This window comes from Dysidea avara, chromosome 7, assembly GCF_963678975.1.
Source record: "Dysidea avara chromosome 7, odDysAvar1.4, whole genome shotgun sequence".
NCBI classification, from domain to species: Eukaryota; Metazoa; Porifera; class Demospongiae; order Dictyoceratida; family Dysideidae; genus Dysidea; species Dysidea avara.
In genome coordinates this window covers 12159613-12183207 of record NC_089278.1, presented here as the reverse complement: position 1 = coordinate 12183207, position 23595 = coordinate 12159613, and the positions used below count along the sequence as shown (strand labels likewise).

The 23595-nt window shown below is 36.6% G+C and overlaps 2 protein-coding genes across 3 annotated transcripts in view; both read right to left on the bottom strand.

Annotated features, from left to right (window-relative positions):
• Positions 1 to 3766, bottom strand: part of LOC136260428 (uncharacterized) — a 41868-nt gene extending 38102 nt beyond the window's left edge. Inside the window, exons 1-7 of the mRNA XM_066054150.1 lie at positions 3382 to 3766; positions 2565 to 2681; positions 2442 to 2492; positions 1877 to 1947; positions 1712 to 1791; positions 1079 to 1260; positions 977 to 1023 (exon numbers count right to left, since the gene is read on the bottom strand). Coding sequence (XP_065910222.1) covers positions 1012 to 1023; positions 1079 to 1260; positions 1712 to 1791; positions 1877 to 1947; positions 2442 to 2492; positions 2565 to 2681; positions 3382 to 3672 — 804 coding nt within the window. The 5' untranslated portion in view covers positions 3673 to 3766 and the 3' untranslated portion in view covers positions 977 to 1011. The remainder of the gene's footprint in view (positions 1 to 976; positions 1024 to 1078; positions 1261 to 1711; positions 1792 to 1876; positions 1948 to 2441; positions 2493 to 2564; positions 2682 to 3381) is intronic.
• A 1696-nt stretch (positions 3767 to 5462) lies between these two features.
• On the bottom strand, positions 5463 to 23583 carry LOC136262140 (large ribosomal subunit protein bL21-like). 2 transcript variants are annotated; one of them, XM_066056298.1, is made up of 7 exons: positions 23424 to 23583; positions 22228 to 22310; positions 20661 to 20732; positions 15217 to 15305; positions 14465 to 14517; positions 14182 to 14285; positions 5463 to 5625 (listed from the first exon to the last, which is right to left on the bottom strand). In XM_066056298.1, the coding sequence occupies exons 1-7, from the start codon at positions 23525 to 23527 to the stop codon at positions 5555 to 5557; spliced, it is 576 nt and encodes a 191-aa protein (XP_065912370.1). In that variant the 5' UTR covers positions 23528 to 23583; the 3' UTR covers positions 5463 to 5554. The 2 variants fall into 2 exon arrangements, with proteins under 2 accessions (XP_065912370.1, XP_065912369.1); XM_066056297.1 differs by lacking the exon at positions 5463 to 5625 and adding an exon at positions 12082 to 12242.
• Between the last annotated feature and the right edge of the window lie 12 nt (positions 23584 to 23595).

Sequence of the window (23595 nt, the reverse complement as noted above, 5' to 3'; positions counted from 1 at the left end):
ACCAAGTACAGACGATTGCGCGATCTTTGCAACAAAATCCGTCAAGCGAAAACCAAAAACGTGATCCATCTGCTTTGAAAAGGTGCTGAAATACGTAACAAGTTCACGTTTCCATTGACTTCCTGTGTTGCATAGATTCCGAAATCGTCTGTACATTCAGCTTCTATACTGTCATAGATCGTATCTATGACACTGTATAGATCCATATCAATGTGTGCTTGTGTAGATGCTAGCTTAGCTACATACCGTATACCATATTATAACGTAAACCATCATAAATAAATCTAGAGGGGTCTGCTTCCCCTGGGAAATTTTTGAGTGACCCTCTGATGAGTTTGAAAGATATTCAAAAGTTTATCAAATAAATGCTTGGCTGTTGTATTAGCTCTATCAGGGTCAGTATCTTGATACCTCAGAATTCCTCCTAGAGCCACCCCTGTAAGGGGTGTATATTGTCTATGGTGTGCATGATGAACACACTCAGTAGATCCTGCATGCCTGAAGAGCCACACAGATCCAGCATTTCCTCTACATTCAACATGCAACATGATAGCTGCCATATATATATGACTTACTCAAATATCCATGTGCTGCCAATCTCTTGTAAATTACATAGTAGGAACCAAGCATGTATCCTATTGCTTTAATGCTACATAGCTACTTGCAAGTCACATTGCACTGATGATGCAATTTAATCATTAGCACTGTGTGTTACAATATCATAATGATATGCAAAATCGTTCCCTCGTGTAAAAGACTTCAGTAGTGGTCACATATCTTTAAATTCCTTTCTTGGCTTGTGACTCACTACCGTGATTCTTGATACATACTATAGACATTAACTAATTTTTCAAAAACAGCATACAATAATGTTTACAGTTAAACGTATGTAAGCTCATCAAGTCTATAAACACCAACTTAGAGACAACAGTCTTCTAATAAAGAAAACACATACAAAAGTAGCAGCATTATGACAATGACATATGACTTTGAGAGCATTTTTTGTGGATGTTAGCCTCGGTTCTGTAATGAATATAAATACAAAGATTTCTTGAAGAATATTACACAAAAAACTTACTGGTGTTGGTCCTGGACCAAACCTTGTACGAGTGGGACGAACAGTACCACTGGTACGAGTTGGACGAACAGTACCACTGGTACGAGTTGGACGAACAGTACCACTTGTGCGAGTTGGACGAACACGACTGGTCTGAGTTGGATGAATACCACTGGTACGAGTTGGACGAGCAGTTGGAGAACCTGCACAAAGCATGATTCACATCCTAGCCACAAAATTAATTAACCCCTTTATTTTTTTAATGCTTGCACAAAAAGTTACACAAGTAATGAGCACACTTCATATGTGATGAATTGTGGAGTATATCACTGTGATACAAATGATCACATGACATAACACACCCCCTTTTTAGTTCTAGTGTTAGTTGCAGTGTTAGTTGCAGTGGTAGATGACCACTACCAACTATATGGTGATGTGGGTGTGTTTTAGTTCAGTTCTGATCATGCAATCTTGTGATAGCTATGTGATCATGTGATTTAAGATAAACAAGATGGACATGTTATGGTGTAATATTCCACATGCCTTTAAGTACAAGTTGGACGAACAGCTGAAGTTATAAAACAATGCATACATGTAGCTTTGTATTTAATACAAGCTAGGGTAAAACATTACATGACAAACCACTTCGCTTACTCATAGTGCAAGCTGGTTTGATGGATTCTCCAGCACACTTTGAAAAGAAAGATGCTGAATAAACGAACTCCGGAGGTATTCTAAATGAAAAGTGCACATTATTCTTGCTCTGTTTAGCTAATTGTACAAAAATAGTGTTAACTAATTTGCATAAAATCATCATACCCGAAAAAATCTGCATTTTGGACAACAGACTCATAACAGCAACCAAGTTTAGTTTCAATATAATCAGCAACCTGTAATTTACAGAGTATAAATTATATAAATGTTAAATAATCAAAGCCCAGTGCCCATGTGAAAATACTGACATGTCCCTTCATAATGACTGGGTACAGTATAGCATTATATTTATGGACTTTATCACAGCACTATGAAGTGGAGTGGGATCCAGTTTGTCACAAGCCAAACTATGGGGACATGATACCTGCCACTCCACCAGTCTATACCTATATTGTATGCTATCTGTCTGGCCTACAGGTATTGTGCTTTCATTGGGTCACAGGCACAATAAGGATTTGGGAAAGGTATATTCAACAAGCAAAATGTGCCAGGATCAATAAAAGATATTCATATTGTGGAACCCATAAGACATTTCTATTATTTTGGTGTCAACTTGTCACCAAGTATGTTTGTTTTAATAATACTGTTTTAAATATTAGGTGTTAGTGATATCATCGTCAATGAATAGAGTATATAATTATATTTTCCACATACAAAATATAAAACTTACATTTTTGCAAGCATCAGTACAACTACCCGTAAAGGATGTAGCCAAACAGCTCTGTAAATGATAACAAAGACATACAACACCATATAATATCAAGCAAAATGTTCTGGTCTAGTTTGTACTTACGTTGAAGTAGGAAGGTAGATTGTCATCGTCTAAGTTCATAAATGTGTCATAACAATAGACCCCAAAGCCATTCTTGGTACACATCAGATTGAGGTAGATGGTGATGTTTGCCAGATCCTAGTAATGGACAATTAATGATAAGTGTCTTGATACCCATTATGTTACAATGAAACGAAAGCATTGTGAATTAGTTCTGCAGGTTAAGTTACAGTGTTTCCGTGATTAAGCACAATGATGTCCGTTCCATGTAGCAAACTGGTGATTTAGTACATGTCCATAAACTTTGCGTATGCATGCTATTGTATAGAAATAGCTTCAGAGCGTTCCCTTTGCCATTCAATTTGCCACTAGTATTTTAAAAATTGTTAATTTAAAAATGAAGTAGGGATCTATGTAATAAAAAGTAGTGAAACAAGAGATGAATGATGCATGCTATTACAGCATAGCTTGATGGGAAAGTCCCTATAGCTACTTTGGCACATTAGCTATAACAATTATTTTGTTCAGCGCCAAAATTTCTGTGAATTGGATTTCTTCTGGCATGCACTGTACTCGCAAAAAAAAAAAAAAATTGCTCTACACATATCACACCCGGAAAGTTATTAAACAGATTTGAGGTAGGCGGTACAATTTTTTAAATCAAAATGTATTGGACATACTTGTTCTAGCAGCTATACTTACATTTTTGCAATCCAGCAACAAAGAATGATATAATGCATGCATGTGTTTTACGCATGTGCCCGGGCAATTGTGACTGCCTATGCATTGTGGCAAGCATAACATAACCTGAATGCAACTACTGAAAGGGTGTTCTTACTTCCTCATTGCAGTAAGTATAGATATCGTGGAACACACGTCCCAATATAGGTATACAGTGTTGAAGGCAGAATGTATCTAGCTGCTGATCTGTGAGTTCGTCACTACTCAGGTATTGTAAACACTGTTCATATCTAGGACTTTGTGTCTCCCTGTAGGCATCATTGCAGTTGGTAGCACGCTTGCTTTTCTCGCCACTTCGTGATATGGTATTCCTAAGATCGCGAAAACTCCAAGCGTCTACGCTGATGACAATTCCCAACAACACTAACAATGCTACTAAGCGCGTCATTCTTACAACCACTAGACGAATCACTACACTCTGTCAATATCGGCACCAGTCAACTTGGTAGGAGGCGTGTACATGCGAATATCACATGACTAATTAGACATAGGATACGTCATTTCCGCATGTCATTATTAGTGTGCAAAACCTCAAGTGGGGTATAGGCACAACACAATATAATATAAGTTGCATGTGGTGTGTGCAAAGCTACAAATGATTGAGTAAACTATTCTTAAACTGCTGCAAAGTAGACTGGTTAACTGATTCATAGTCTAGGTTGTTCCATAGTCTGAGGGAATAAAAGAATAGAGGTGACTATTAACTATTGAATAGGGACACTGATAAGTGTAGTTGTGATGTCCAGGAAGGGCCTGCGCTAATGTTGATCACAGTCCGCGTCCACCCTCATCCGATTAGGAATTTCAACAATTACTGGAGAGCACCATTGCCATCTTAATACTTAGCTCAACATTAAACAAAGAACATTAAACAAAGAACAGTACAAGATTAACAAGAAGTGCATCTGCAATCATCACTAGAATCAATCCAGCCAGTAGAGAAATTATGCAATTAAACGTGTACCCAACCAGACATGGGGCCAAGTACATTTGAAAGTACTTAAGTAAAGTACAAGTACTTTTGAATTTTCCAAGTATAAGTACAAGTACTCTGGCGACAATCAAGAGAGTACTTAAGTAAAGTACAAGTACATGCTGGAAGTACTCAAGTAAAGTACAAGTACATTTTGCTGTAGCAAAATATACACTTACTCAGTGTATTGTAGTATGTAAGTGTACCTAGTGGGGTTGGTACTTTCAGGTTTTTGTCAACTATTCTCTCTCTTAAACACTTAAAATGCACTAACTTTAGCAGCAGCATTGTTTTTATTTGCCAGAATTCTATGACATCATTAATCGTGGCTACATGATACATAGTAAGGTTAGGGAAGGCACTAGAAGAATTGTACACTGTACCTTCATGCAATTTTGCAATGTACCCACTGTGTACAAACTACGTACAATGTTTGCAGCACTTACAAGTACTTAAGTACATAGCAAAGTACTTGAGTATAAGTACAAGTAAACTGGGGAAATTAAGGAAGTATTTAAGTAAAGTACAAGTACTTTCAAATCTGTACTTAAGTGTACTTAAGTATAAGTACTCATGTACTTGGCCCCATATCTGTACCCAACTATCAATTACAATAGCCAGTGCTATCTAATTTGCTGGAAGGGTTTGGAGTCACTCTGAAGACATTTATGGGCTTGACCAATATTGCCAAACTGTTATGAAGAAGCGAGGCCGGATACTTTTGGCAAGAAAGTCCAAACCTTTATGGTCCCTACTATATAGTACTACCACACTGTATGATGTACTGACTGTTGCAGAGTTAGATGTGTATATGTGTGATAACAGATATGAGATGTGGAATGCCATATGAATCAGGTATTGGACATGGAATGCTCACCGGCAACACATATACTTGTACGTTCATTCATGAAATGAATGCCTGTAATGGTGTTATCTTTAGACCTTCCCTATGAGAATTTCTATAGTCCATTGGTCATGACATGGACCTACAGTATGCAAATCAAAGTAGCAGAGTCTGGTGCCTATTATTTGTACAAGATTTGCATTACTTTTATACTAAGCTAAAATTATTTCTAAATACCTTGGTTCTGTCACTTTAAATTTCTTTGGTACTAGCATGGCATTGTTCCCCTTGTTTGTGGTGTTTCGTAAGAGTAATCTTCAGTACAATTGTTCAGGGTAGGTGTATAACTACTGAACATTACTAATAGCAATGTGAAGTGTGATAAAATCAACAAGCATACAGAGTGTAGGTACATAGAAAATGGATGATAATAACAGTACAATGCACAGTATATCAATTGTTAATTGCATCAACATCAATTGTGATGTCATTAATCCTCAAAGTTGTCACATTTTCTCTATGACCTACAATGAATACATGGACAACACAATGATCACTAACATACAGTGTAGTTCTATCATACTCTAGATGCTAAAATTTACCAAATTATAAATCCAACACTAATATTTAGTGACTGCTATTAGACTATCTAAGGTTTGCTCATGTCTTTTGATGCCCAACCAGTCAAATGATATTGTATGCTTTGACTCATTACATTGAAGCTTTATATTGTGGGATATAATTTAAGTAATTAAGACTAGTATTCTATAATGATTCATCACTTGGACAATGCACGGATGCATATTTCTGTGCACCACGTATCAGTCATTGCGCAGACCACAGAACAAGATCATTACATTGCAAAAAGATCAGCAACTTATAATCTAAGTACTATACACATGTACTTACTGTAATATAGTAACTTGCCTACTATCCCATGTTAGGTAGTACAAAAATGTAACTTGAACAACTTTATCCCATAATCATAGGTGAAAATAACATCACATGCTTATAAAACCACTTGTTAATCATCAGATACTAGCACCAGAAGTATGAGGATATCAAGAAAGCTGGCGCACCACATTGTGAGTATATTTACAGGAAGAAAATGCAATTTTGAAACATATGCAGCTACTGTATGTGCTCCCTTCTTGAATTGGAATCATTTTTGTACTGTAAATGCCCTATGCTAAAGCAATAACACGCATTCCCGACAACAATCTACTGTGTCTCAATTTTAAGACATAGTGAAAGCGATAACTAGTAATTAATTTTGCATGCAAATAAACACACATATAGGAATCTATCATTAGTAGAGAGTAAAAAGTGTAAAACTGTTATCACAGCAAGAAATCGGGCAGTACTTAGTGGACCACAGAAAACACGTTATCTCTCAATAACCTCAAGTTTTAGCTCCAATACTTAACACGATGAAAGCATACTAATACGAGAATCATTCTACATATCAATAAGTGGAAGCGATTTACAAGTCGAAATATACGGCATTTACAAGCATATGGAAGCCTTGTTCCACCGTTCGCACCAAGGGTCATTCCGTGTCAAATCAACAAAGAATTTAGGGTCACCTCTCAGATTTTGACAAAATTTGGTGTGTTTGTAGCACCTGTGGTGCTTATCACTCACGTAAATGTTTAGTTCCATACATCCCATGCTTTCTGATTTATAGCCACAAGTATTCATGAAAAATTGGTCCATCTCTTGTTAGAAAATTGACTGTAACTTTGCACTGTGTAAATATTTTTAAACACAATTTTTACTGGCGGAAGACTGTGATCGACCTTACAAGTGATCCCTAAACTATAGGATATCTACTTAATTATGGTTCAAAAGTACTTTATTAAAACTTTAATCCTTTGTATTTCAAAAAAATTCCTTGAATATTTTTGTGAATGATGAATGATTGGGTCATGGTCTATGTTTGATAATATTTTTTGTGGTGGGACCACAATGTGGGCTCAAGAGTTATGCGTGGTACGCAGTGGAATTTTGTAGTCTATTATTGCTGTATGGGAGTGTATACCTACGATAACCACTCGCAAAAAGGCCATTGCAAGTTTGTCTTACAGAGTGAAGGTGTCTAAGTATAGTGCAGCCTGTATTAGCGACCACCTGCATTGAAAGACCACCGATGTGTTGCAGTTAATTATATACTTCTTTAATAGGATATTAACAAGAGTTCATAATATAAAATGACAGAGACTATGAACTCTTGATATTAATGTATAGTACCAAAGCATCAACCCTTTCTAGCAAATCCTTATTTGACAGATGGACTTTAAATGAGTGATTTTATAGTACTGTATTTACTAAATGGTTTTCCAAAGTATTGTGCATTCATGCTAGTATAGACAAAATGTTTAACACACATGTAAATGTGGTCAACATGTTTACCTCGTGTGTGAGTATGTACATGGATTTATGACTTGATCTTCAAAGTGGTCATGAATGTAAAGTAATTTAGTAATTAATTTCGAGGTACAAGTAATGCATGTATATGGTAACACTCTTCCATTTCTAGGACCATAATGAAGTGCTCATATTACAGAAGCCACAGGTCCAAATGTATGTGGTCCAAATGTATGTGGTCCAAATGTATGTGCACCACTAGAGTGGGAGTATAAACAGGCGTCCCGGTTATCAAAGTGTCCAGGTAGCTCTTTTGAGTTCTGTTGTACGTACCTATGCAGCCACAAATGCAACTTAAATAGAGTTTAGTCCACTACGGTGGGATTCAACTTGATAAGAAGGTATTTCTGAAGAGATGGTACAACATTCACATGATATGTTTATGGACACATTGCTGTCAGATCTGTAATTTAAAGTCAACCTGCCTACTAAGGACCATTTTTGGATTTGCTAGAAAGGGTTGATGCTTTTGTGCTATACATTAATATCCTATTAACCCTTAAACCCACACGTGCCAATATATCGACGTTTTTTTTATAAAGCTCAAAATACACACAATTATTATTACTAATAGATGAATGTGTGATGGCTTCTAAACCGGCTGTGTATGAAGCTTGTCTAATTACATTAGTCCAAAAACCACCTATTACTGCCGGGAAAGTACATTAATTGGGCTACTTAGACAGTGATGAATAACCATTGCAACAACATTCACTCACTTGTTATGACGAGCTGAAGATCAACGTCTGGTTTCCCCTACCTCGTGAACGCATGGTCTGGCAACCATTTTTATTAATGTCTGACTCATGTGAGCTTTATATGCTGTGATTCTACAATGCGTAGCGAAACTACTAGTGTTTATTTCAGCTTGATACAGTGAACTGGGACAGAGTTATGATCCATTTTCTGGAGGCATGTATTGGCATGCGTGTTTTAATTGCGTACATGTTGTTTCTGGGGAGTTTTAGCTCCATACATTTGTCGAAGGGTAAATCCCTTGGTATCATATTATTCCTTATACATCACAAATATAGCAGTACAAATTGCGTAGCCGCACAGTTATTAGTTCAACAACTACAGCATTTGGTTTGAGACCATGCGTAAAAGCTGATTTATCGGCGTATGCGTTTTCAGTGCATTGTCACTAAAAATTACATGCGGGTTTAAGGATTAAAGAAGTATAAATTAACTGCAACACATAGGTGGTCTTTCAATACAGGTGGTCACTACACAGGTGGGATTTTCCCTTTATTTAGGGGGCTCAGGGGGGTTATATTATTCTTTTCACACACTTTACAAAAAGCCATTATATGACAAAGGTACCATTATAACTCTTGAGCCCATTGTGGTTCCACCACAAAAACATAGATTATGACCCAATCATTATTCACAAAAAATTCAAGGAATTTCAAGCAGCATTTTTTGTAACATGTGACCCGCTAAGCAAAAACCGGCCGTTTTCACAAAATTCTATTTTGCTATTAAATAAACTGGGTAAAAATACACGTGCTACATAAAAAATTTACGCATATTTCAATTGCTTAATTATGTACTGAACAAAGCTCAAATCAATAAAACCTATATACCACCAGATGCTCCTGTTCATTGGAAATAAGAAAATCTTTGTTTCGTGTTCATACAGCATACAGTACATGAGTTATGGGCGCTTATGTACAATGCGGTAGAAATAAAGTTTACCGTCGTAATTTAGTTGTTGAAATGGCCTTCTTCTTTGTCCACACGAAGATGCACAGGGAAAACACTATACCTTGATCGATGTGTCAGTTCATGGTGAACAGACTATAGTATGTTCACGTTGAGCTGAATTCTCAAAAACATTTAATAACTCATGGATGCAATTACACACGATCTTGAAATTTGGCTCATTTGTAGTACTGCTTGACTGATAAAAATATTTCAAAATCTTAATGTTTGACATAATATTTATGGCCAATCAAAATTTTTACAATACATTTCCTACGGGGAAGCCATATAAGCACAATGTCCATTACAGCCCTTTCCCGAACTTGTAATGGAGCCAAACCGTACGTGTCTGTTGTTGACACCTTTGCTGTTACCAATAATCATCTGGTTGGCTGAAATGTTAACTCCACTGAGAAAAAATCCTCTTTTAATTTTTAGCTGTTTTTCAGGATTCAGCTCAACGTGAACATACTATAAGCCAATAAAATGGAATTCAAGGAATTTGCAAAAATGGCTGATTTTTTCTCAGCAGGTCACATGTAAAGGATTAAAGGTTTTAATAAAGTACCTTTAAATCATAATTAAGTAGATATCCCATAATTTAGGATCACTGGAAAGGTTGATTACAGTCTTTCATCAGTGTAAAATTGTGTTTAAAAATATTTGCACAGTGCAAAGTTACAGTTGATTTTGTGGACCAATTTTTCATGAAATATTCAAAATATTTGTGGTCATAAATCAGAAACTATGGGATGTATGGCACTAAAAATTTGCATGAGTGGTAAAGCACCACAGGTACTAAAAACACACCAAGTTTTGACAAAATCTGAGAGGTGACCCTAAATTCCTTGTTGATTTGACACGGAATGACCCCCAAGCGAAGAAGTCATAGAATGGTTATCTGATATACTGATATGTAAAATTATTCAGACACCATTGCTTACTATTAACCACCCTACTCCAGAATAAACAGCCATCTGTACTCATTTTTCCTATCAACAATTCGACTTTGGAACAGCTTAGATCTGAATTAGTTAATAAATCTTCTTCACAACAGTTTAAGACTACGCTACACTCACCATGCACTGCATCATTGTAATTTGTGTTGTGCACTCACACTCTTTAGAGGTTCTGCACACTATTTTTAATAATAATAATAATAATAATATTCCTACAAAGTTTCGTGGCTGTTCAACCCATATTTACAAAGAAAAGACCATGCTTATAACAGGCTGTAAGGTGAGTCACAAAGCAATTATTAGTGGCTTGTTTTCACATTGTCAAGGTTGTTAATTTGTTGTTAAGGGAGTTACATTCCACCTAACCTGTGTAACAGCAGCTGCTTGTTGTTACAACTCACCTTATACTTGTGGCTGTAGTGCCTAATTAGTCCCTGCCTTATTTACCATAAATTACAAATTGGCAGTATAATTGGCATGTTACATCATATGTATTTGCTATGGCTTCTTGTGTGCACCATTGCTTTATCGCCACCTTATTTTCTTCAGTTTTTCCCCTTTATTTAGGGGATTATATTAATCTTTTCACACTTTACAAAAAAACTATTATACAATTGAACTAATCACCTTTACAATTGACTTCATCTAGAGTTTGTCGCTTTTGCAGTAGAATTTGTCCTGTTTGCAATTGAATTCATCAGTTTTGCATTTGTCATTAGAATTGCACAAGAATTCATCTGTAACAACATTGGCAGCTGCAGTAAACACGAAAACAAGATATAGCAGCTGCTTCATGATCTTGTTGAAGTACACCTGTTGTAAAAAACTCTTTATACTATGGCAATACTTCTTCTGCTACAGCTTCAACAGCATTTGCAACTATGCTACAGCATTGGGGATGGGTGTGGTCACTAGCAAACAAGTTAATTAGCTTGAATGGCTTTGCATATAACCAGCTCCAGTTACCATGTAGTGTCTCAAGTGGTATTCTCCATGGCAAAAATGATCCACCTTGTGATGAGTGGCTGGTTTATAGCAGTCAATGTAATTATGACGAATTCTTGTACAAATGTGATGAATTCTAATGCAAAAGTGACACAATTGCAAACGGGACAAATTCTACTGCAAAAGTGACGAACTCTACTACAAACGGGACGAAGTCAATTGCAAAGGTGACAAATTCAATTGCAAAAACCTGTAAAATGCAAATGTATATCTCAATTTTCTTGAACATTAGTGCACTTTAAGAATGTATTGCGGCAAAATAACACACCAAGTTTAGTGCAAATCTGATAAACAGTGGACGATTATTTGCATTAAAAAAGGCTGACTTGTTGTCACGTTTACAGGGTAAACTGCTAGGATTTGCTTTGTAAAAGTTGAGCAACTTTTATATGAATGATTGAGATACTCTTGCTAATAAAACGGTCACTGTAAAATAAAAATCCTAATAAACAAATAGTATAATCATATACCTAACTTGAAAGAAATTTAATGATATTGCAAATAAATACAAGCACTATAATATAGCCATAGCCATGAATAAGCAAATTATCAGTATTAGCTAGCTAACTGGTTATTACATAACTTTGGTATAGGTATTTTTTGTATTGGTAGAGCACTAGTTGGTCTTATATCATCGTCATTGTATCTATAGATAAAAAGAACAATGATTTGTATAAAAACAAGCCTCAAAGCCAGCTTATGGTTGCTTTTGGGTATTTAAAATACAAAAAGAAATGAAATCCAATGCAAACACAGCCAAACTGTATATGGCGTTTAAATTATAATTAACAATCATTGCATGGCCGCTACCTTTGATTTCACAACTCTTTTCACCCAGGTTTTTAAAGGCAGTACCCTTTTGTACAGCTTGGCTGTTTTTTGCATAGATAATATATAACATTACAAAACACGCACTTTTACATTAATTACTAATAAACCTGTTACATTAAGCTTTCGCCTATTTTCTGTGTTATACAGTCCTACATGCAGAAAACGAGATGTGAAACTAACCTTGACTGCAGGAGGCATGGTATGAAAATTCCATTCTACGTGATAGATGATACACAAAGCCATGACAAGCTACAACAAATCAATATCTTACACTGCACGTAAAAAAGACATGGAACACAAAGAGTAAGTCTAAGATAAATGTACTGTGGTGCCATAGGCACCAGCTGGGCTGAAGCGATGCTTAGTATTGAGTTATAGTCCAGCGCCTAAGCCAAATATTCGTTCACTTTTTGATAAAAGCACCAATTTTTTTACAGAGTATATGGAGCATGCACTAAGTGTTTTAAGAAGGGGAGGCACGCAAAAAGTCCTCAGGAACACCCCTTTTTGCACCCTGACAAGAAAACTATTTGTTACTATTAAAAATCAATCAATGTTTCTATCAAGTTGACTGCTGGGCCTAGTATCATAGCAGTACAAAGCATACAGCTGGAACATAATAGCCTATTAGTAATCTATAAAAAAACAAATAGTTTTCTCACCTAGGCAGTAAACAAAATCACTAAAATTTCCATTTGTAGGGATTCTGTTAAAGTTTTGGACCTTCAATGCTGATGATTGTGTAGTACTATGTACAAGGATCATCCTGATGTGTATCGTTTCTTTATTAAAGGGGTATAACAAAAGTTATTTAATGCTAAAGTCACAAGTGAATATCTCAACAGAAAACCATGAACTACAGCAGTTCAATTATCAAGCACAGAGCTTGAACAAAAGGTCCCTTGTCCTTATACTGAGCACCATATGAAAGGTAATTAAATTTCTAGTTTAATGAAGGCAGTTGCAAGTTGTTTCAACATCTTGTTCCAAGTTACAGCACTTTCAATTCAGTGTAATATAATATGAGCAAGAAAAGCACAAGGATGTGTCATAAGGTACTTCTTAGTGCTCAAAATCTCACTTCATTGGAACCTAGCTCCTTTATGCTTATTTTGAGCATTATCACAGCACTAAGAAATACCTTAATACTCATCTGTGTACTTTTCTTGTTTATGCTATATTACACTGAATTGAAAGTGCTGTAACTTGAGAACAAGATGTTGAAACAACTTGCAACTGCCTTCATTAAACTAGAAATTTAATTACCTTTCATATGGTGCCCAGTATAAGGACAAGGGACCTTTTGTTCAAGCTCTGTGCTTGATAATTGAACTGCTGTAGTTCATGGTTTTCTGTTGAGATATCCACCTGTGACTTTAGCATTAAAACTTTTGTTATACCCCTTTAATAAAGAAACGATACACATCAGGATGATCCTTGTACATAGTACTACACAATCGTCAGCATTGAAGAATCCCCTACAAATGGAAATTTTAGTGATTTTGTTTACTGCCTAGGTGAGAAAACTATTTGTTTTTTATAGATTACTAATAGGCTAATATGTTCCAGCTGTATGCTTTGTACTACTATGATACTAGGCCCAGCAGTTAATTTGATAGAAACATGATTGATTTTTAATAGTAACAAATGGTTTTCTTGTCAGGGTACAAAAAGGGGTGTTCCTGAGGACTTTTTACATGCCTCCCCTTCTTAAAACACTTAGTGCACGCTCCATATATCCTGTAAAAAAATTGGTGCTTTTATCAAAAAGAGTGTCAATTTTAAGGGCTTATGTACTGCACTATTACACTTATCTGACAGGATCAGTCAGTCAATCAGATAGTTAGTCAGTCAATCAGATAGTTAGTCAATCAGATAGTTAGTCAGTCAGCCAGAAGAAAATCCTCCTGAATACATAGCAACTTTTCAGAACCATTTCAGGTCACACTTTGGGTTTAGTTATATTCCCGAAGGTATCATCATGAGGCCGGTGAATTTTCATCATCCCTATTTATACAGTACCACTGTACCGTATGATATTTTAGCAACTATTTGACTAAACTACAGTAATTAAAATTGTAGAGTAGCATTTTTAATCTTAGAAACACTACCAATTGTTATGTCATTATCAATAGCCAGTCTGTAATGTGTTACCTTTCTTCTTCTTGTAGCCTTTCCGTCGTTTCTTCTTAAATATAATCACTTTAGCCAATCTGGTGTGCTCCACAACAGTAGCATTAACTTTGACTGTTTCTTTCCTATAACAACACATCAAGTGCACATGTCAGTAATGATAAGAATGACTAGAGATATACAATTACTCAAGAGACCTCTTACAGCTTCAAATAGACAATGTATAAATGGCCCATCAGATATAGATGACAGCCGAGATTAAAAGACTAATTGTAGCAGCAGTGTATACACATCACATAATCACCTCAACAGTGGTGTTCCAATCAATGAGAAATTCTCAGATGCAACTAGCAGAACCTATCCATGAAATAGAAAAATTTCAGTAGTGATTTATTGTATCAACTAAACGAAATGTGTTAGTTTTGTTACTTAACCCTTAAACCTGAAGAGAACTTTTGGGGAATGCATTTTTACACAATATGGGCACACATGGCAACACTAGGTGGGGTAACTTAATTCTTACAGCCTGCAAATATATGTTGATTAAAAGTCTGTTCACCGGGCTACTTGGAGAAGGTTAAATGAACACTAACAACAGTGGATTACTTGTTATGAAGTGATGAACAGCGACAAGTTGCGTCTCCATGTTTCAAAATTCTTGCCACGTGTTTAATTTCGATTGTGGGTTTACTCACGTGAGTCATCTATGGCCTAATAGAAAATTCGACGGCAAATCGAATGGAAGTTATTGCAAGGTGATAGGAGCAATCACCATCGAGTTATTGACCATTTTATAAAGGTATGTAAAGGGTTTGCGTGTTTCCTTAGTAAAAAGTTATTTTTACGGCTAGTTTTGTCCTCACAATTTAGCAATAGGGTAAAACCCTAGGTATCATTTTAATCCTTGTTACATCACAAGTAGAATTGGTGCAAATTGCGTAGCCATAGGATGGACGCTTTGAAAGTTACAGTGCTTTGTGCAAGGTATTAAGTTTAAATCCAGTTTTCTGGATTATACAGGTTTAAGGGTTAAAATATCACAATTACCATTTTTACCTTTTCCAGCACAATCTGGCTACCGACTTCTGCTGGGATTCTGTGGATGACTATCAAATCATTCTTTGTCACTTTAAATTGACGTCCACCTTGAAGATTAACAAACAAACAAATATTCCAGAACATACGTACTACACAATTACTTTGTACAGTGCATGGAGATAGTTTTAACAGCATTGGGAAAAGGTAAAAAGCCAGGCTAAGTGCTGTAAAAGTAAAAGCAGTGACTAACAAATAACTGATGATGTTGATCATACAAACATACAAAATTCCAACCATTTTTGGCTGCCACCTTTAATTCCTTTACAAACCTTTGCTTCTTTGAAGGCCATATACCCTTTGCACAGATTGGCTGTTTTGGTTTATAGATTTTTGTATTTGCGAGCCCTAAAGCTGCCCTATGCTGCTTTGGGACTTACTACATTTTCTTTTTTCTACAATATTTGAAATATTTTATTACTTGAAATAATTTTTCTTCATTCGTTCGATGTTTTACTAGAGTGCCTGAAATCTTGATCATACACATGGTTGGTATTTGTGTTAAAACTACAAGGACTCTACTTAGATTTCTCTTTAAACTAGGGCTGAAACAAACCATTCAAATAGTTTGTTATTCATTCTAAATCAAATATTTGATACTATGCGAGTAGATTCAACATTCTATACACATACTTTACAATGGTAAAGCAATAGACATTAAAACTTCATGTAGTTGCACCAACAGATCAGCACAAATGAAGTAGTTTCATTTCCTACGAAAACATAATTGTAAGTGCTTGTGAATCAAATATATACATTAGAATATTCATTCTTTTTAAAACTATTTGTTTCGTTGGCATTCAGAATATTTGTTTTAGCCCTACTTTAAACCACTGAAAGGCTCTCCTACAGTGGTTAATCTACCTGCCAACCATTTTCTGGTACATACGTACACTGTAGATTACCTGGTAGGCATGACGACAAATTCACAATCTCAATCACTCACTTGCTAGTTTTCACACTATAACTCCATGGTCTATATTGCCAATTCTTTCTTTTTACTCCAATAAATGTTGGTTAATCTCATTCCTCAAGCGGTTTACCCTGCATCCGGTGCAGCAACAAATTGATCTTGTTTTATGTAAAGAATTGCCCAATCATTCTTTTAAACTAGCCGCAGGCTGGCTGTGTGGTGTGGCCAGCTATGTGGACCACAGAAGCTTTATGTTAATTATTTGCAAAGAAGCTTATGTTGATTAACCTTTTGAACCCGGAATTAATGAAATAGTCCGTAAGTGTGAACTACAGACAGAGCGTCAGGTTTCTATTACTGTACAATAGGATATTCTTATACATGAAATGAAACCTAATTTCATGCACATGTAAACAGTTTTATACAACACTAAAGAGTACTTTTGAAATTAACAACAGACGTTGACTTTGCTGGAACTTGACTGTGTTTTAATGTACAAGCTTCCATTATACGATCATGTGATCTATCGTATACCACTGGATTCTGTAGCACATGAGACATTTAGTTTAAGGCCATAGCACCAAGTATGATGAATATATCCCTTGTTTAATGAAAGAGTGTACAGCCATGGCGGACATTAGGTGAAGAAGGCTGTTTTCTAAGTGGTACGATGAAAGGCGTTGTACCCAACTGCATTAATGCTTGGTGCCATTTTATTCGTGGAGTTCATGGTGAGTAATGTAGTGGCTGTGGGATCTTTCTATTATTAATACTTGTGAAGTTATAATTATTGTAGTTTTGTACTGTTTAAGTAGGGATCGCCTGAAATGATGCGTACCGCTGAAAATTCTACCTTTCAGGCCTTAAATTAACGTGCGGTCAATGGACAAAATCCGCACAAATAGCACAATGTCTGCACATAATTAGTCTTGGGCGGACACCCATGTCCTTGCAAAACCAATAGTGGTACCATAAAAGCTGATGTGTACATTTTTGTTTGTAGTGCTAACAATAACTGTCACTTGGTTGCTAGGAGGTACTACATTTTCCCAACTCAAGGATTTACCAATGCCACCTCCCCTTTGTGTACTGCTATCACCAGCAGCTGTTATGACCACAGTATGGTGATATGTTGCAGCTATGTGGTTTAGCAGCTATGTGGTTGTGTTTAACCTCAAAACTTTCAGTGGAAACTCCCTATTCCAATTCCAGCAGTCTATACAAAGTGCTCCTCTAGCTCATGTCTGTACAATTTGACGCTATGTCTGTACATTTGTGAATATGTAAGGACATTTATCCTCAGCACCTTAAAAATTAAATTAAGGCCTGCCTTTTAAAAACCAGTCTAGAAACGTCTTACACTGTACATGACGAAAATCACCTTTACGGATTAATATTAGTCCATCTAACTTCAAAATGTAGCATTAAAAACAAGAAAACACAGGCAGCCGGATATAGAATTTTTTTTTTAATTGTCAACTCGAAATTTCGTCTGCCCCACTCACTCACTCACTCACTCACTCACTCACTCACTCACTGACCACAGTCGCAAGCCTAGAGGCCAAACAAAGCAGCGTACGGCCACAATTTTACGCCACAATAACAAACTCACCAGTGGGATGTGCCTTTTAGGGTTCCGACGAGTGTGTGCCCACTGCGCCTTGTCTTTTCTTTTATCTTCAATTAGGCTATTTGTCTTCTTCATTGTACAAAACCATATCAAGACGTTAATTTTCTGTATCAATACTTTCTTTGAGCAGCATAACAGACACAACAAAATTTAGTTAAGGCGCTTAGAGCGGCCTGGCTGCGAGAGACTATACTGTACGGAGGTACTAGATACCTGTATCTTCAAGATAGGTCACAAGATCACACCAATTCTCTATCCTACGTCCATTATCGATCTATCAATATTGATCGAGATCACTATGACCACACCCTTTTAGGCTAACTGCATTTATAACGGAATAGTGACCACACACCTTCAACTTGGTTGGTAGGCTGACTCTAATAAATCGAGATCACAATGACCACACCCCTTTTAGGGCAAGCACACACCTTTGTAGGCTGACTCGAGATACTATATATACAGCAGTCACCCTAATAGAACAGTCACACATTTATAGCTAGCCGTATGCTTTAACCCTTATTAATTAAACCTGCATGCGCCGACAAATCGCCTTTGACACATGGCTATAAACAAAGCGCTATAACTTGCGAACCGTTCTTCCTATGGCTACATAATCAACACCACTTTATTTGTAATTAAACAAGGATTAAAATGATACCTAGGGATTCACCCTAGCATGAAAGCATGGGGTCAAAACTCGCCCTGAAACTATCATTACACAAAATAAGTACGCAAACCCCTTACATACCTTTAGAAATAGTTAATATTTCCTTCCTACTTCAACAGATTCATGTGAAATAAACACGAGGCGATTCCCTATTCAATGGCGAGTCACGCCATATATAGCTCACATGATTAATTAAATGTTAATATGGCTGCTGTCATGAGTATTGAGAAATAACAGAAAATCGAGCCACCATTTTCCACCACTCCATAACAAGTAAGCCTCTGTTGTTACAGTGGTCCTCAAGTAGCCCAATGAATAAACTTTCTGTTGATATATAGTTTTAGGCTAATAGAGTTAGGCTACTCTGGCTAGACAGGCCATTTTAAATGGTTTTATGTAATCACATATTCCTTAAAATTGCATGCGGGTTTAAGGGTTAACAAAAAAAAACAAAAAAACTAGTATATTAAAAATTATGAATTTAAAAATGAAGTAGGGATCCACGCAATAAATAGTGAAAACAAGAGATGAATATGAATGATGGTAGCTATTACAGTATACTGTAGCTCGGTGGCATATCCCTACTTTGGCATCATGGTATAACAATTTTGTGAGAATGCCAAAGTAGGGATTTCCCACCGAGCTACAGCTACCATCATTCCTCTTTAGTTTCACTACATTTTATTGCTTGGATCCCTACTTCATTTTTAAATTTATAAATTTTAATATACTATTAGAGGTATGCATCAAAGCCTAAAATATAGGCTTACCAGGTTCGAAGGGTTAAAAGCAGCCAGTGTGAGCAATCTATCGACCCTGTAATTAAGCTTACAGGCTAAACACCAAATTATCTGGGTACCTGGATTTTAGAAAGTACCTTAGACAATGGTATGCATAATATGCTTTGATCTTTGGAGGATAATGAGGTCTTTAAAATCCACTAAGAGACCTGCTAGCAGGTTCTTAAAATGGTTAGAAACCTGCTAGCAGAAAAGACCTCAAGCATCACAATTCTCACTTTCAATCATTGATTTGCAATGGTCCCTCCAAGCATAATCAGGCTAATAGCCTGCAGTGGGTGACCAGTCACCCAGGCCAACATGTGCTTAACCACTCTATACATTTTATAGGCATACCTAAAAGAATTCGATTATGGGAGATACAATGTAGCATTGTACGTACGTTTGTTACAATGAACGGAGAAGTCTAAAAATATCATGGAGAATTCTTTTAAGCACCCATCTGTTTCTAGAGTGTTTTATGGCTGTTTTCGTCGTCTATTAAACTATGGATGGACTTTACCAAGACCTAACTAGGTAATCTTCCTTGTAGAACGTTACTTTTCGCTACGTGTAATGTGGGTGTGGTCCATATTAGAAACCGTGCCTGTTCTTCGTGCTACTGTGGCGCCACTGAAGGCACAACTTGTGACAACTCGTTCCCATCGTATAAATCCACACAAGCTGCTTCTTTGACACACGAGTTCTTTACACTGCTGTGACGCCATAGGCACTGGCTACCGCTAAACCGGCTCGACATTATCAATCACTGCCGTTTCCCAGCTGTGCCAGATCCAATTGGTCTAACTTGCGAAAGGAAGCGGTGCGAATTTCAATCTTTTTCAACACTTCAACAAAAACACGTTCACTCCTCCGTGATTATTTTAACATCGCACGACGATTTCAGTACGACATATAACCCAATCCCACAATGACTCCACCTATATGTCCATATATAATGCATACATTTTCTAAGTCAGTTAGAGACCACGCCCTCGGATCTTTGTGTATTTTAAAACCTCGCTTTGCTCGGTTTTTAAAATCCACGAAGATCCTTGTGCTAGGTCTCTAACCTGCACTTAACTTTAACATTTTCGTTGATTAGTGCCAAATTTGATACCTAGATTTTCCCCTTTAATGGTGGTAGTTTTTTAAAGCAGTCACATTTCAATTTTTGTGAGGTGTGTGAAAATGAGTTATCTCCAGCACGGCTGAGGTGATTTTATTCAAATTTGGTACATTGGCTACCCTAACTGGAAGGCAACTACACTCGTATTGAAGTACAAAATTACATGGTTATTGCATTGTGGTTGTTCCTTCTACACTAGTGTGGCACACTGGTTTCCTCGGACACAAAACACAGTAATGTGTCTTAAATTAGCACCAAATAAGTCACACTAACAATTATATACTTACTGATGTGTACCACTGCAAAAAGGTTACTAGGTGGTTGTATTTCAATCTCTTCACTGATAGTCTTCAGTGTACCTGCATATACAGCACAATGATTGTATATTGGTGTCAAGCAATGATAAAAGTGTTCAGATACCCATTCATTTATTCTAATAGAACATACACTTTTACAGGTTTTTGCAATTGAATTCGTCGCCTTTGCAATTGAATGCATCCCATTTGCAATTGAATTCGTCGGTATTGCAATTGAATTCGTCGGTATTGCAATTGAATTCGTCCCGTTTGCAATTGAATTCGTCGGTTTTGCAATTGAATTCGTCGCTTTTGCAGTTGAATTAGTCAGTTTTGCAATAGAATTTGTCGCGTTTGCATTACAATTCGTCATAAACAAAACGGCTCCAAGAAACCAACCCATTCATTAAGAGATGAACTATTTATGCCTTGGAGAGTTACACTTGAGACACTAGAAGGTAATTGAAGCTGGTAGTACGCGAAGTTGATAGCTGTCTGACAAGTTAAATAGCTTGTTCGCGAGTGACCACACCCATCGCGAATGGAGTAGTAGAGTTTGGAATGTTGTTGGAGAGGCTGTAGAGGAAGAATTATTGCCTTATAAAGAGTTGTTTACTACTGTTGTACTTGAACAAGTTCTTGTAGCAGCTGATACATCATGTTTTCATGTTTGTTCCAGCTGCCTTCTTGTTATGGACGAATTTAACTGCAAAAGCGACGAATTCAATTGCAAAAGCGACGAATTCAATTGCAAACGGGACGAATTCAATTGCAAAACCGACGAATTCAATTGCAAACGGGACGAATTCAATTGCAAACGGGACGAATTCAATTGCAAAAGCGACGAACTCAATTGCAAACGGGACGAATTCAATTGCAAAGTCGCCGAATTCAATTGCAAAAACCTGTAATAAATACTCTAATTGTACAGTCATTTCAATTTCAGATATACAGGATCACATAAGTACTATTAAACTTTTGATAGGTTTAAGGAAGGCACTAATTGGTGGGAAATAGGATTATAAGCTAGTAGGTATCAAAGGGAAAGAGTGGCATGAGAGATATTGGACTGCATGATGAGAGATGTCCCAGAAACTAACAAGAAAAGCGGATCAGTTTCTGCCCATGTGGAGAACAATACGTAAAACATGTCTACACTGTATCTAAACTATGGTATGGAAATTACAGACGAGTATAATTTTATTATACATGATAACAAGTTCACTGAAGCAATTGATACACTACCCACAAATTTATACCTGTGAGATATGAAAGAAATTGATCACATGATAGGGACATGGCCAAAGTGATGCATAAACGTGAAAAAGTACATAGTGTTAGCCCCATCACTGATCAAGTAATTTTTATAAAGGTTTTTGTAGATTGATCCCAACCAACCAATAGCATGTAAAGGTAAGATTATGGAGGGAAAATTCACACTATTTACTATACACATTGTTTACTCTATACATTGTATTAGAGTAAGCTAATTCACTTTTGATTGAAAGACAAGACTTTAGGAATGTATACACGTTTCTACACAACAACAAAATTACACCTTTAACATCATTGGCTGAACTGGCATAGCACAGTGATGGGATGGTAGTAACTGGGTGGGGTGGTAGAGGTCCTTGTAATAACCTGAATTAATAATCAAAATGGATGACATACATTATTGACATAAGCAAATACTGCACTACCGCTATATTACAGGTTTTTGCAATTGAATTCGGCGACTTTGCAATTGAATTTGTCCCGTTTGCAATTGAGTTCGTCACTTTTGCAATTGAATTCGTCCCGTTTGCAATTGAATTCGTCGCTTTTGCAATTGAATTTGTTGCTTTTGCAGTTAAATTCGTCCATAACAAGAATGGCAGCTGGAGCAAACATGAAAACATGGAACTTGTTCAAGTACAACAGTAGTAAACAACTCTTTATAAGGCAATAATTCTTCCTCTACAGCCTCTCCAACAACATTCCAAACTCTACTACTCCATTCGCGATGGGTGTGGTCACTCCCGAGCAAGCTAATTAACTTGTCAGACAGCTATCAACTTCGCGTACTACCAGCTTCAATTACCTTCTAGTGTCTCAAGTGTAACTCTCCAAGGCATAAATAGTTCATCTCTTAATGAACGGGTTGGTTTCTTGGAGCCGTTTTGTTTATGACGAATTGTAATGCAAACGAGACGAATTCTATTGCAAAACCGACTAATTCAACTGCAAAAGCGACGAATTCAATTGTAAAACTGACGAATTCAATTGCAAACAGGACAAATTCAATTACAATACCAATTGCAAACGGAACGAATTCAATTGCAAAGGCGACGAATTCAATTGCAAAAACCTGTAAAGGCTTTTTGTGAAATTATACAGATAACACTATAATAGTTTTAATGGGTGCTGCTAAGGTTACCTGACATGGTAGCTGAAATGGTAGCTAATTTCAGCCTTGCAATTCTCAGTTAAGAACACTCTAACAGAGAATTCATATTTTATTGAATAAATGTAGGCAGTGGCTTAGCTATTGCTGATAAATGATACTATGCAATCACATTAAAAAACACCTGAAATTCATGGAACTAGTCATTTGGTTATTTTCTAAATAATGCACCACATTGAAATTAATACACCACATTTAGTTAATGATCACTCTTGGGGCCATCCCTACAAACACACGTACAACTTACAAATTATAGAGTCACGCATTCACCTGGCCGATAACATAGCAGTAACACAAAACATGCTGCATACCTTAATGCACATGGAGGTAGTATTGTTGTTGATCTACTGTATTGACGAACTAAACTAATTCTGCATACGCTAAGCCTTAAGCTTCCACGTAGTCTAGTAACCATCGTTATTACTCTATAGTAATTCTATTTGATGCGCACATCAATAACATCTGCACGTGACCATGCGCACA

Bases quoted from the DNA above. Each gene is read 5' to 3' on its own strand.
- LOC136262140 (XM_066056297.1), bottom strand. From the start codon at position 23,527: ATGGTTACTAGACTACGTGGAAGCTTAAGGCTTAGCGTATGCAGAATT. The intron at 22,311-23,423 runs GTATGCAGCATG...TTATTAATTCAG, and splicing joins CTACCTCCATGTGCATTAAG to GTTATTACAAGGACCTCTAC. The intron at 14,518-15,216 runs GTAAAAATGGTA...TTTCATGGATAG, and splicing joins GCCAGATTGTGCTGGAAAAG to GTTCTGCTAGTTGCATCTGA.